The sequence below is a fragment of the Cydia pomonella genome, chromosome 20 (assembly GCF_033807575.1).
Source record: "Cydia pomonella isolate Wapato2018A chromosome 20, ilCydPomo1, whole genome shotgun sequence".
Taxonomy (NCBI): domain Eukaryota; kingdom Metazoa; phylum Arthropoda; class Insecta; order Lepidoptera; family Tortricidae; genus Cydia; species Cydia pomonella.
In genome coordinates, this window is record NC_084722.1 from 11,090,946 (window position 1) to 11,103,394 (window position 12,449).

Here is a 12,449-nt window from a genome sequence, read left to right on the forward strand (position 1 = left end):
TTGTTATAGAAAGTTTATTTAGTGGTTGGTCAGGTCATATGGGCATTTTGATTGAATGAAATACTTTTATCGAGTTTCGATGTGGGTTCCCACGGACGCATTTGAATCTAAGCCGGTGTATTTTGGTTTATATCAAGATGGTGGCATACAAGTGCAGTGCCATCGTTATAGTAATACAGTACCTACCTGAACTTTTTATAAATTTAATTGTTCTTATAATAAGTACCTTGTCATTAATAACGCATATTGTATTACCCACTAAGTACTGAGTCCTCTGACAGAATTTTATCATAGGTACAATGGCATATGAGTGTCATGTATATATTTTAACTAGATATATGCTTCCACATTGCTCAATATGTTTTGTTTTGCGTTTTTTATGTGATTTTTGCCAAATACCGAATATTCGGTCATACTTTCGGCCAAAGCGCTGAATATTCGGTAAAACATGTGTACTATTTTGAGTCATATTTATAATGAAAACTAGTCGCCAACGGAGGACAATGTTTGCTAAGATTTAGTTTCTTGCTCATTAATAGTCTATATGTAGTTGAAAGTGAAGCGAATCTAGCCTATGGTATTTATAAATAGGCGAATGGTACGCAATATTCGGCCGAAAGCCGTATATTGGGCTGAATGTCGTTTATTCGGCAAACTGGCCGAATAGTTGCCGAATATTCTGGCATCTCTAGAAAAGATATCCTATTTAAGTAAGTCAATTTGGTAAAAAATGACCAAAAATAGAATAATATAAGAAAAAAACTAAATACACCTAAAACACTATCTGTATCAATACCGGATGCGGACGCCATAAAATTTTAATGGCTGCACAATAAATGTTTACAAATTTTTTGATACATTTTTTCCATTCTGGTCTGTAAGCGATTAAGTAATAAAACTAATAGCTACGGACATAATAACGGAACAGGTCAATTTCATACGCTCAAGGCTGCTGTTTCGACTACTGCCAGAATGTAGAGAGGTAGTGGGTCGCGTATTATGTACAACTTTTATATGCGTATTTATTCGATCATACTTTATTTTTGGATTCTATTTTTACTCCGGAACAAGGCTTTTCGATTCCGTTTTATAGATTTAAAATACAGTCCAGAGTGAAAATTTGATAAGAGCTTCCAAAATTTGTATGGAATTACATTACCGCTCGTAATAAAGAAAATTGACGCAGCAAATAAAAAACGGCAATGCGCCAATAAGTAGATTTTACCAAGAGACAAGATAGCTAAATGAATGAATTAGACTTGTATGGAAATGATTCATTCATCAGAAGCAACTTTAAATGCCACCGTGGGCTTGGTCTGAGAGGCTTATTCTGAATTTAATTGATATAAAATAAACTATAAAATTATCTAAGAAAAGCAGGAAAACCCTTAAATGTTACTTTTTCGAACAAAAAATAACAATCAACTCAACGAGTGTGCATTCTTGAAAAGTCACGTAGTCAGGTATAGGTACCTAGTCCTGTAATTAGTTTATAAAACTAACGAAACAGTGCAAAAACAAGTTTCGTATGAACAATTTAAATTCACTGTATTTTATTAACTATGGTATCTGAAGCCACATACACTAATTACAGGACTATATTTACCTTATCTTATTGTAAGTATTAGAAAGTTTCAGAGCAATCTAGCTAGTCGTTTTAAAATGAGAGCGTAACTACTTTTGTATGGAGAACCGAGCTTGCTGGGGACTATAATACAAATTTAAGAGAAAATGATTGTTTTTTTGCATACGTTATCATATTTATCCGGAGATATTGCCCCATGTAAGCATGGCCAATCAAACCTGATCACAAATTACCATCCCCTATATTACCGTGTACAAAAACGTTTCCACATTTTGTCTTTTATTATGTTAACAAACAACGGTTATCTCATCATCGTGTCTCACATCATCTCATCATCAATAGGACACGTAATAAAATGCGGTTTAACACTTCTTTGGCATAATAACATCCTAACAAATTAATCAAAACTAATAACATACGTCTATCTTCCACTATTGTTTCTTGTAGGTAGCTCAGTTTTATACATGCCTGTTTTAATTTGGACTTAATTAACATAGGCATAGAGTGTATAATAAACGCAAGTAAGTTTGAAATCGTAGGCGTAAGGCCGCCATCGATACACAGTAAATATAGAAGAGTAAATAACCAACGCTCATGCTCGTACTTTAACTTACCCCGCAAATCTAGTGCCATTGAAGTACTTTGACAGATTCGAGCCTTTACGACTAAAAATGCGTTGATAACATAGAGGAATAATAAGCATATCGTGTTCCCTCCATATCCATACATAGATAAAAGCTTATTTATAAAACTTATTTGTAATAAGATTTAGCAGTTTTAAGCTCGCTTTGAGAAAACTTATTTGTAATAAGATTTAGCTTTAACAAGCAAGTTTTAAACTTATTAATAATACGTTTATCATATCTCTCATACAACTTATTATTATTAAGTAAAAAAGTCATGACTGATGATGAGTCATGTCTGTTGATTGGAGTGAGCACTCTAAGCTTATACGGAAACGAGGTATAGGTCCTACTTTTGGTACTAAGTTAGTTTTAAATTTAACAAAATATTTATAAGACTTTTCTAAGGTTACTGAATATACCTAAGACTTGACGTTGTATGTAGTTGCTTAGCTGGAAAATATCCTTTGGTAAATATTAGTTCGTCTTTCCACACTTAACTACTACCTACATAATCTCCTAAAGTTTTATTTTTTGTATTTTAGTTCTATTTATGAAATATACAAAACAAAAATATGTTTCCTACAATTTACTATTTGTTTTAAAAGCACAAAAGCAAGAGATATATACTAAACCGTATATCTACGTTTTGTAAAGTGTTACTGTTCTCTAGTTACTATCTCACTGAGGGGCGCGGTCCGATCAAAGCCGCGTGCGCAGCGGGTAGCGGCGAGCTCCTAGCATAAGCGCACTTTTGTTTCAATATTGCCTTTTTATATTTCCGATGTTCAAGTGATAAGGATTGCTAGTATTGCCACACGCATTTTGCGAAAGTTCATTGTGCTGAAAGTGCAAGTATGTAACCTAGAAGGGTGATTGCTTTTACCCCACCTTGCATAACAGTAATCGTAAGCTATTAAACATTCTTGCGCACGAAATTCTTAATTCATACTTGTTCTTCGAATTTGAAATCTAAATAACACTACTATGTGGTGGTGGCCGAGTGGATATGACGTCCGACTTTCAATCCGGAGGTCGCGGGTTCAAACCCAGGCTCGTACCAATGAGTTTTTCGGAACTTATGTACGAAATAATCATTTGATATTTACCACTAGCTTTTCGGTGAAGGAAAACATCGTGAGGAAACCTGCATACATCTGCGAAAAAATTCAAAGGTGTATGTGAAGTCCCCAATTCGCATCGGGCTAGCGTGGGGACTATAGCCCGAGCCCTCTCGCACTTGAGAGGAGGCCTGTGCCCAGCAGTGGGACGTATATAGGCTGAATTATTATAAATAAAACTACTTCCTTCGTTCTTCGTTCCGTCCAACTGGTACCTTCCCCATTCTCCAATTTTTCTTTCCACTTAGAAAGTTCCCATTGAAATTAGGGATTACTACTCAATGTTCTTATTAACTGTTGACGACTGTTTCATTGGCGTCTATTTCAAGTAGCATAGAGAACGAAACGAACTGTAAAATGGTTTGACAATAAACGAGCAGAAAAAAATACCGATTTCATGGGAACTTTGAACATTGCTAATTTGCTGACCTAGAGAGGAAAGTGGGGACCACTTTTGTATGGAGAAGCGTGCCCTTGTGTCATATAAATAATAAGTTAGTTGCACGATGGCTTTCGAGTAGAAGGATATTCTTTACCTAGGACAATTTTTTTAATTCACATACGCTCATCACATTCCTGTGTTCCTCATCTTTTTCTAAAGTTGGCTAAAAAACGGCCGTGTACAGTTCACGGCGCGTTAACGTCGCGTGTGCGCATAATCAGTAACCACTGGAACGACTATGGGCGTATTCGGATTTTGAAAATATTATAACAATACCATATATATGTACAAAAAACAGTCAAGCAACTTGTTATACGACCCTCCAAAAGCCACTTGGTTGCCATTTTGAATCGTGATTAGGGTTCGCAATCTGGATTCAATATGTATGAAATTTTCCGGATCTGGATCCGGAACCGCAGATCTTCCCAATTCCCATACATTTCAGATCCGTTGTGCAGACCCTAATCGTGATATACAGCCTTAGCATCGCGAATGACCCGGAACGAGGGCACTATAGACGCATACGCAACGCAAGTTGTACAAAAATATTGTAAACACCGATTTGTTAGATGTTACTAAAACATCAGCATTAGCATCATACACGTGCAGATCATTTTGTGGTACTTAACTGGATTGTCAAACGCTAGCGATTGGTAACTCAGTTACCGTGCTTAGCTTAGCTCTGAATTGACACATTCAATTGGGCATTGTTTTAGAGTCGGATCAAGCAAACTGCAAAGTCTGCATCCACAAATGTCGGAATTGTCATCATTAATGACAAACTTCTATGAAAATATGACGTTTATTATAACTGTCCCTCATTTCTATTCTATTCAAGTCGGTAAAATGTACCTAAGCTTAGACGATCGCTACGCGTTGATACCCGAGATACTGATATTGGAATCATATGTTTGAAACCTGAATCTGTCCACGACCATATTAAACCGAAGTAGAACACATCGTGTCGTGTGAGGCGCCCATTACGGTGTCTGAACCATTTCGGCGACATGCTTTTGTTTTCGACTATTTTTAGCGACGATAAGACGCGGTTATGTTTTAGTAGTTTTTGACAAATTGGTCAAAGACTAGCAAGACATTTCGAACCTACACTGACCTCAGAAATCTCAGTATGAAATTTGGATGATGTAATTTAGTTATCGTGCGTCTCGCTCGACCCAATACATGTGCGGAAAAGTACAGGCGAAATGCACGATATCAGAATGACATCATTTAGATGTAATTTTGATATCAGTGCATGTACTTGATATCAGTAAGTTCGAATGGGCCTGTAGGACGTTTTTAACTTCGCGAACGTTTTGTAGTACATTGTTAGTATAATAGTGTCTATGTATTGTTGAATTTGTTATAAAAGCACTCTAAAACTATTTTGTTTTTAGAATAAATAGTTGATTAAGTAAGAAAAGTAAATAAAAAATACAAATCATTACAACTAAAACAACGCAATTCTCAGCCATTGCGTATGAACTAAAAAATAAGGAACTAAATTACCCCTTCATCTTTAAAATCAAGGACGACATCCACCATTGCCCATCCTTTCAGTTTCATTAATTAATAATTACAATACTTAACACTTGCCAATTAGAATCTAACTAAACTAACTCGAATATTACTTAGCAGTGTATTTAAATTTAAGTCTTATCTACGCTACACAAGCCTGGTATTGCAAATCTACAGTTTAACCGAATACGAGCTTGCTATAATTACTGACCTATCGACTGATAAGTCCAAATCATGGAATCAATCTATTTAGCTGATAAGTAAAACGATTTGTTCACAAATGAGGAATCAAATGTTCTCATTAGTGACTGAGATTGCCAATTATAGTGAATAGATTTTTGTTTACTAATTATATGCCTATCTCGGTTACAAAGTGGTCAGTTGGTATATCACGTGTTAACTCCACTGAAATAAATATTTGCGTAACAGTAACACAATATTTTTGACGACCTGACTAGTGGGCATATGAAGCCGATTGTCCCGGGTTCAAATCCCAGGATAAGGGTATTTATTCTCGTGATGAGAAGGGTTATTAGTTCCTGAGTCATGGGTGTTTTCTATGTATTTAAGTATTTATAAATCTTTATATATGATATATATCGTTGTATAAGTACCTACAACACAAGTTTTATTGAGCTTTTGTGGGACTTAGTTACTTTATGTAATAATGTCCTATAATATATTTTGCTACTGCTTACACAAAATATGGGACCTGCAAACTACCTATATGTTATTACTTCAGCTCGATTATTTTCTTGAATTACTCAATGAGTTCGGCCATTTATATTATTCAGCGTGTGTCTGCCTAAAACTGGAGGACTGTATGTTTGTAATGTTTGAATGAGATAGTTTGCTATACATATATAATATAATAGGCACATATTTATGATAATTTTAGAAAAATAAAATATGCATGAAGATTTAAAAAATTAAACTCCATTATAAAATGGATCACTTACGTTATTTAAATTGAACATTACATTGTATATTCGATATGCATCATTATCAATTATCATTTACACTACTGGAGCACCTAAATGTTTCTCAAAGCAATTCCATTCTGGGCTTCGTGAGTTCCAGTTCACCAACGAGCACTATTTAAATGCAAATGCTTGGTTTTTACCATAAGACATACGAAGTAATACAATTTTTTATAAAAACTTGAGATTTAATTACCAATATTTATATCTTAAAAATAAACTAAAATTTAAAAGTAACCGAAATAAATTAAACTATGAATTAAACAAAACTAAAGTATAACTACCTAAAAAGGAAAAATTCCTACAAATAAAAAATTGGCCCCAGGTCTGAATTTGGAACTCACGAAGACCAGAATGGAACTCCTCTGCGACAAAAGATTTTTAGAAGTTTGGAAGCTAATTATAATTGTTATGAGATGCACCACCATGGTTGTAAATATTTTTTAAATACATGGCATGGCAAAGGCAATTTATTTTGATAATTGATAGCTGCAACTGCAGTTTAAAATTATTTCAAAATAAAATAATAGCATTGGCAGGCTTCTAAAACAAATAGCGAAGCAAAGAATAGTGCAATATACCTACTCGTAAATACAATTTGTTGTCAATAAACTCTCGACCACAGTTTTCTATGCGGTCGAAGCAGGAATTCAATAGCGGAACGTGCCCGCGACGTCTGAGTTCCACTTTGTTCTTTCTAAACAAATAGAAATACGAGTATAGCAGAGAAAATGGGTATTGTTTGTGCAGAAAATTCATCTACAAACATGAATTTTCATTGTTTTTTAGTAAAGGAGGGGGCGTAAACCTATCTAAATACTGCATTGCAACAATAATACTTAGCACCTTTTCATACAACATTCTATGCAGGAGGGTACTTTTTCTCTGTAGCTGACTGTACCATCGTATTTTTTTGCAATTAGCGTCTATCGTGTTAGATAAGATTTCAATAACTGGTGTTTTAGATGCTAATTATAACGGTTGATTAAGGTACCCTAATCAGGAAATAATACCAAACTGATATTATTATACCTACGAGTATAGGGCTTCCAGTTCTCAATGATCTGATAATAAAGTAATTGAAACTTTCAAGGTTTATTATTACTTCGGTGAGGCTTTGTAACTGTAAAGTTCAATGTTCTTGCCCTTCAATTTATTAGTTCTTACAATAGTATAATAAATAAGTCAATCTATTTACAACTCTTTATTCAAGAATACAGTTTATTAAGTACTAAATGTTGACTGGTAAACAAACAATAAATCAACTTGTAGAATAAATAACGCATCCAGGGCTAAAATATACTTTTGAGCTGCTATGAGACAGTGAACTACATTTTTCTAAGTCCATAACTGAGACTAATGACCTCTCCAAACGTCGCCGATAATGTGATTTGTAATACATCGGATCGGTCCCATATTGGGATATCCTTGCCAAATTGAGGAGGGATTTAAATCTTCTCGGGTTAGATGTGTAGGGTTACAGCCGGTGTAGCTTTATTTGATGTTCATAAGCGCATTGTAATATGCCTACTTGAATAATAAACTATCTTTATCTTATCTTTCATCGTTACTCCTACTTAGCCAGCAATTATCTTAAATCGGGTGCCATTTGTTGCAACGTGTATAAAGGCCTTAAAAAGCAACCAACACTAACCAAAACTTTCTTTCTCAGGTGTGGTTTCAAAACAAGCGATCAAAAGAGCGCCGCCTAAAGCAGCTCACGTCCATGGGCCGCGGCCCATTCTTCGGCTCCTCCCGCAAGATGCGAGGGTTCCCTATGAACCTGTCTCCAGGGGGTCTGGACGAGGGGCCCCCAGGCTTCCCGTACTTCGCAACGGCGGACGGGAAGTTTGAGTTTGGATACGGACCCCCGTTCCATCATGATGCTCCGTTCTTCCATCCGCCTCCGGCTATGCCGTTTAATCAGCCAGGTTGGTAGACTTTTCGATATTTTATTGACCAAGTAACTTTAATATATTGTGGTTAATGGTTAAGGTTCTGCCTAAATTTATGCTGGAATCTATTGTCTTGAACAATTATGGACTAGATTCGTGGAAATCGTAGGTACTATATTTTTGGTCTACCTGCTCCTCTTTTTGGAATAAAATATTTGTTTCAAAGTCAATAATATATATAGTGTTTGTCGCCGCAACATAAATGTGCAATAAAATGTGCATATATTTTACATGGCCGCGTAAAGGCATTTCAAAGATCCTCATTTCGATCTTTGCAATATGTAACCAGAACTTGATATTTTATTAAATACTTCTTCCAAGTTATCTTTCCCACTACGCCTTCTAGTATTCTTTATATAAACTTACAATTTTTCATGCAAAACCACCACATAATCACTGTGTATGTACTAGGCGCTTAGTAACGTGAGCAGGTCGTTTCGCAGGCGGGATGGAGTCTCTCCCCGGCGAGTTCCCCGAGCAGTTCCCGCCGCCGGACCACCTGGTGCTCCCCCGGCCCTCCTCCCCCGAGTTCACCTTCGGCGACGCGCCGCCCCCGCTCCATCCTGAGGGCCTGGTCTGGTAGCTCAAGCCGGAGCCGCGAGACTACCACGACTGATGCGGCTCGGCGGGCTACAAAGTGGACTTTAACAGTGTCATTCAATAACGCTGTGATTCGATTTAAAGGACATGTGCTTGTGAATAAGTGTACAGAAGAGTTTTATAATATTGATAGTAATTTATTAAGTTATAAAATAATTTATTTACAGCTTAAGCTTTTGGTTCCTATTTTAAGATAGAAGCGGCAATTTATCATAGTTTCATGTATGTATTTATTTATAATTTTAGTTTAGTGTACACGGGGTCTTAGTTAGGGTGACCACAAACGAGACTACAGGAGGACATTTCCGATACAAATTTAAGGTTTTGTAAATATAATATAAGTTGTACAGTACATAGATTATTGCTGGACAAGTCTGTACGATATTAAATTTATTATGTACTAAGTGGTAGTTATTTGATAATAAGTTCCGGTGAAATAATTCCTTTTTAATCCTGCTTATCTTAAATGGGTATTGACAATTTCCTATATTTTAATTATTTAAGAAAAAATGCATTTCCGTTAAGCGAATTTAATTGTCTGTAAATTACTTTATAATTTTTACCCTTAAACAAGGTAGAATGTAGGTAGCTATGCACCTGCTTTAAAATTGTGAAAACTTTTTATGGAATTATATCGCTAGGTACAAATTTTAAAGCAAAACAAGGAACTTAATCGGATGGCGATTTTATACCTCCTTTATTGAAGGGACATAACATAACTTTGTATTTTATACAAATATTACCTTGTTTGTGATATGACACTTTAGTATTATCATTTGATTAAATCATGATTACACTAGGCAGTGATTTGCAATGACTTTTACCTTTTAACATCGTGACCTATTTCTCAAATTTACTTGCTTCGTGTAATCGCGCCTTAAACAAATCATAATGCGCTCACATTTCATTTCATTTCCTTCCTAAAACAATGAGCTTATTTCTACAATTATCTGAAGTGTCATAATACGAACTAAAGCGTTTCATAAAATCAAGGGAACATAAACACACCGTAAAAAAATCTCATTATGTTTCGAGGCACGAGTCTGCAACAGTTTATTTCAAAATGTAATTAGTGTAAATACGTCGGTGTTTTAATAAATCACGTTGTCGTGAACTACTAATGTATATAAATTACCGTCAGCGCTGTTTAAAATTAATTTACATTGACTTATGTAAGTATAAGTAAACTAATTCATGAGTCTGTCATTTGCTAGTGATTTTGCCTAGTTTGTTTCACATTTTATCGCATTTCAGATAAAAAAAGTGGAGCAAATAATAAACTATATTTTAATATTAAAATAAAACACTAACCACCTTATTCATAAACGTTTACTAAAGTTAACTTATTGATATGATTGAAAGGGACAAACGATTATTAGCGGCTTGTTAACTTTAGTAGACGTTTATGAATAAGGGGGCAAATGTCTACGAAAGACAGTGAATTATTTTCAAGCTGAAGCAATGTAATGTCTGACAGTGCCATTTTAAATGCTTGCCCCGTTTATACAAGCACAGTTGAGTTACTTATAGATGTGTAGTGTAAACGCAGCATGGCCCAAAATCAAAATCATAGTGGCAGATGATTAAAGTGAACTATTCTTTTTAAACTGTAAGGTTCGTTTTAACTAAACTTGTTCAGAATTATTAGCACTTGGTTTTGAAATAAAGTTTAAGATACTTAGGTAGGCATTAAGATACCTACCATCTTATCTTTGCATTTCTTTCTTGGATGTAGGGTGACCACATTATTTACACGAAATTATTTAATTTTGAACACTACATAACTACTTGCATACCTCACTTAATTGCTCAATGAAGTCGTGTCACTTCTGATCAAATCTCCAATGTCACCCTGTATTTTGCGTTCCTTTAAAAGGTATTAAAATCTAAACTTGTCACTTGTCTAAAGTCTTGTTCGGTTACTTAGTTTGTAAGTGCGTTGGACTCGCGACTCGAAACATAATGAACATGTATGTACACTAGTGTAAGTGTTAATATTCGGTACATACCTAGGTCCCATTTCTCGAACGGTATTAGTCTAATATTATTAGTATGTTGTCATGGTAACTCATACGGATTGACAGTTCGTGGACTAATAATATTAGTCTAATAAAGTTTGAGATATGAGCCCCTACTGTTGTCTGTATGTATTAGTGCATAACAAAAGTACATAATGGAATTGTCTGTAAGAATAAAATCTATTTGAAAATATTATTTTATTGTTTTTTTGCAAAACATTGCTTAAGTAAAACAAAAAACCCTAAAATTCATTTAAAGCTAAAGTACCTATTTCTGGTTATGACTTAAAATTCGTTAAAATTAACGTAGTTTAATAGAAATGTATTCAATTTGTGGCCAATGTTGAACCATTTTGCACCTTGGCAATAAAAAATACAACCATAAACTTTAAAAAAGTAGTCCCCGAAATTTAAAAAAAGTAGTCTATTTCAGATGGTTCTCAGCCAACGTGCCAATCGTGCTCTGTAGCGTAGCGTAGTCATCTCTCTCTCTGTCACTCTTCCATATTAGTGCGACAGTTGCGTTTCGTTCGCTACGGACCGTTAACTATTGGCATGTTTGGCTACGCGGGCAAATCTGATTCCATGTCGATGTTTTTAATGCCCTATTTTGTTTTACGATTTTGGAGATCTTTGTTCAGTTGAGTGCCTTCGCACATAACCTAGTGAAGTCTGGCTAGGGTTGGCAAAATAACCAGAATCCTGTTTTCCAACAGCGCGCTTAGACTGGGCGTGGGCGTTTTCTAAAATAAATATTGAAAACCTAATTCTTACAAATCTGGACTTTCTTGGGCTCATTCTCAGGAATCGTTAGCATTTGGCATCCTATCATTTAAAAAAATCCCAGAATGTCCGTTCCATTACGTCACGATAAAGTGCGAAATTTTTTTTCACCTGTATGCGCGTGACGTAGTGGAAAACTACCATCCATACAAATTTTTGGGACATTTTTCAATATTGAATATGCTAGTGATTCTGAGTTGAAAGAGTCCAAAAACACCAGAATCTGCGAGAATCAGGTTTTCAATTTTTTTCTAAATAACCTCATCAACGAAATGATTGAATATGAGCGCAACAAGAATTTAGCGCAGCCCTTGCTGCTCCCATGGCATTAGACAAATTCGCCTCTTGCAAACCTATTTAAGCGACGATGACGTCGTCCTAATACAACGCGACTACGCGATTATCGCAAATTCGCGCGAATTTTACTCGCGCGAACGTGCGATCAAACATATTGAACTCGAATAGGTGTCCTAATTGACAATCGCGCGACCGATTAGGACACCTATTCGAGTTCAATATGTTTGATCGCGGGTTCGCGCGGGTAAAATTCGCGTGAACTTGCGATAATCGCGTAGCCGCGTTGTATTAGGACGACCCCGATGAATTCAAATTACGGTTTCAAAGTTCAATATAACAAATGGGCAGCAGAGATGCTCGCAGCCGCTCAAAAAGATAAATTTTGATTATTCTAGTCTAGACTATCGGTATTAATTGTCTTTTGAAAAATGAGTAGGTAACGTGTGTGTTGCACTCCTGGAACTGTAGGCGTTCATACGCGAATTTTACCGGTATCGGATTGTATCTAGACACGCGGCAGCGTGTCC

General features: G+C 35.7%; 1 protein-coding gene across 1 annotated transcript in view; it reads left to right on the forward strand.

Annotated features, from left to right (window-relative positions):
- Positions 1–11,038, forward strand: part of LOC133528881 (LIM/homeobox protein Lhx1) — a 93,772-nt gene extending 82,734 nt beyond the window's left edge. The window contains 2 exon segments of the mRNA XM_061866370.1: positions 7,942–8,200; positions 8,656–11,038. Coding sequence (XP_061722354.1) covers positions 7,942–8,200; positions 8,656–8,807 — 411 coding nt within the window. The 3' untranslated portion in view covers positions 8,808–11,038.
- The last annotated feature ends 1,411 nt before the right edge of the window (positions 11,039–12,449 follow it).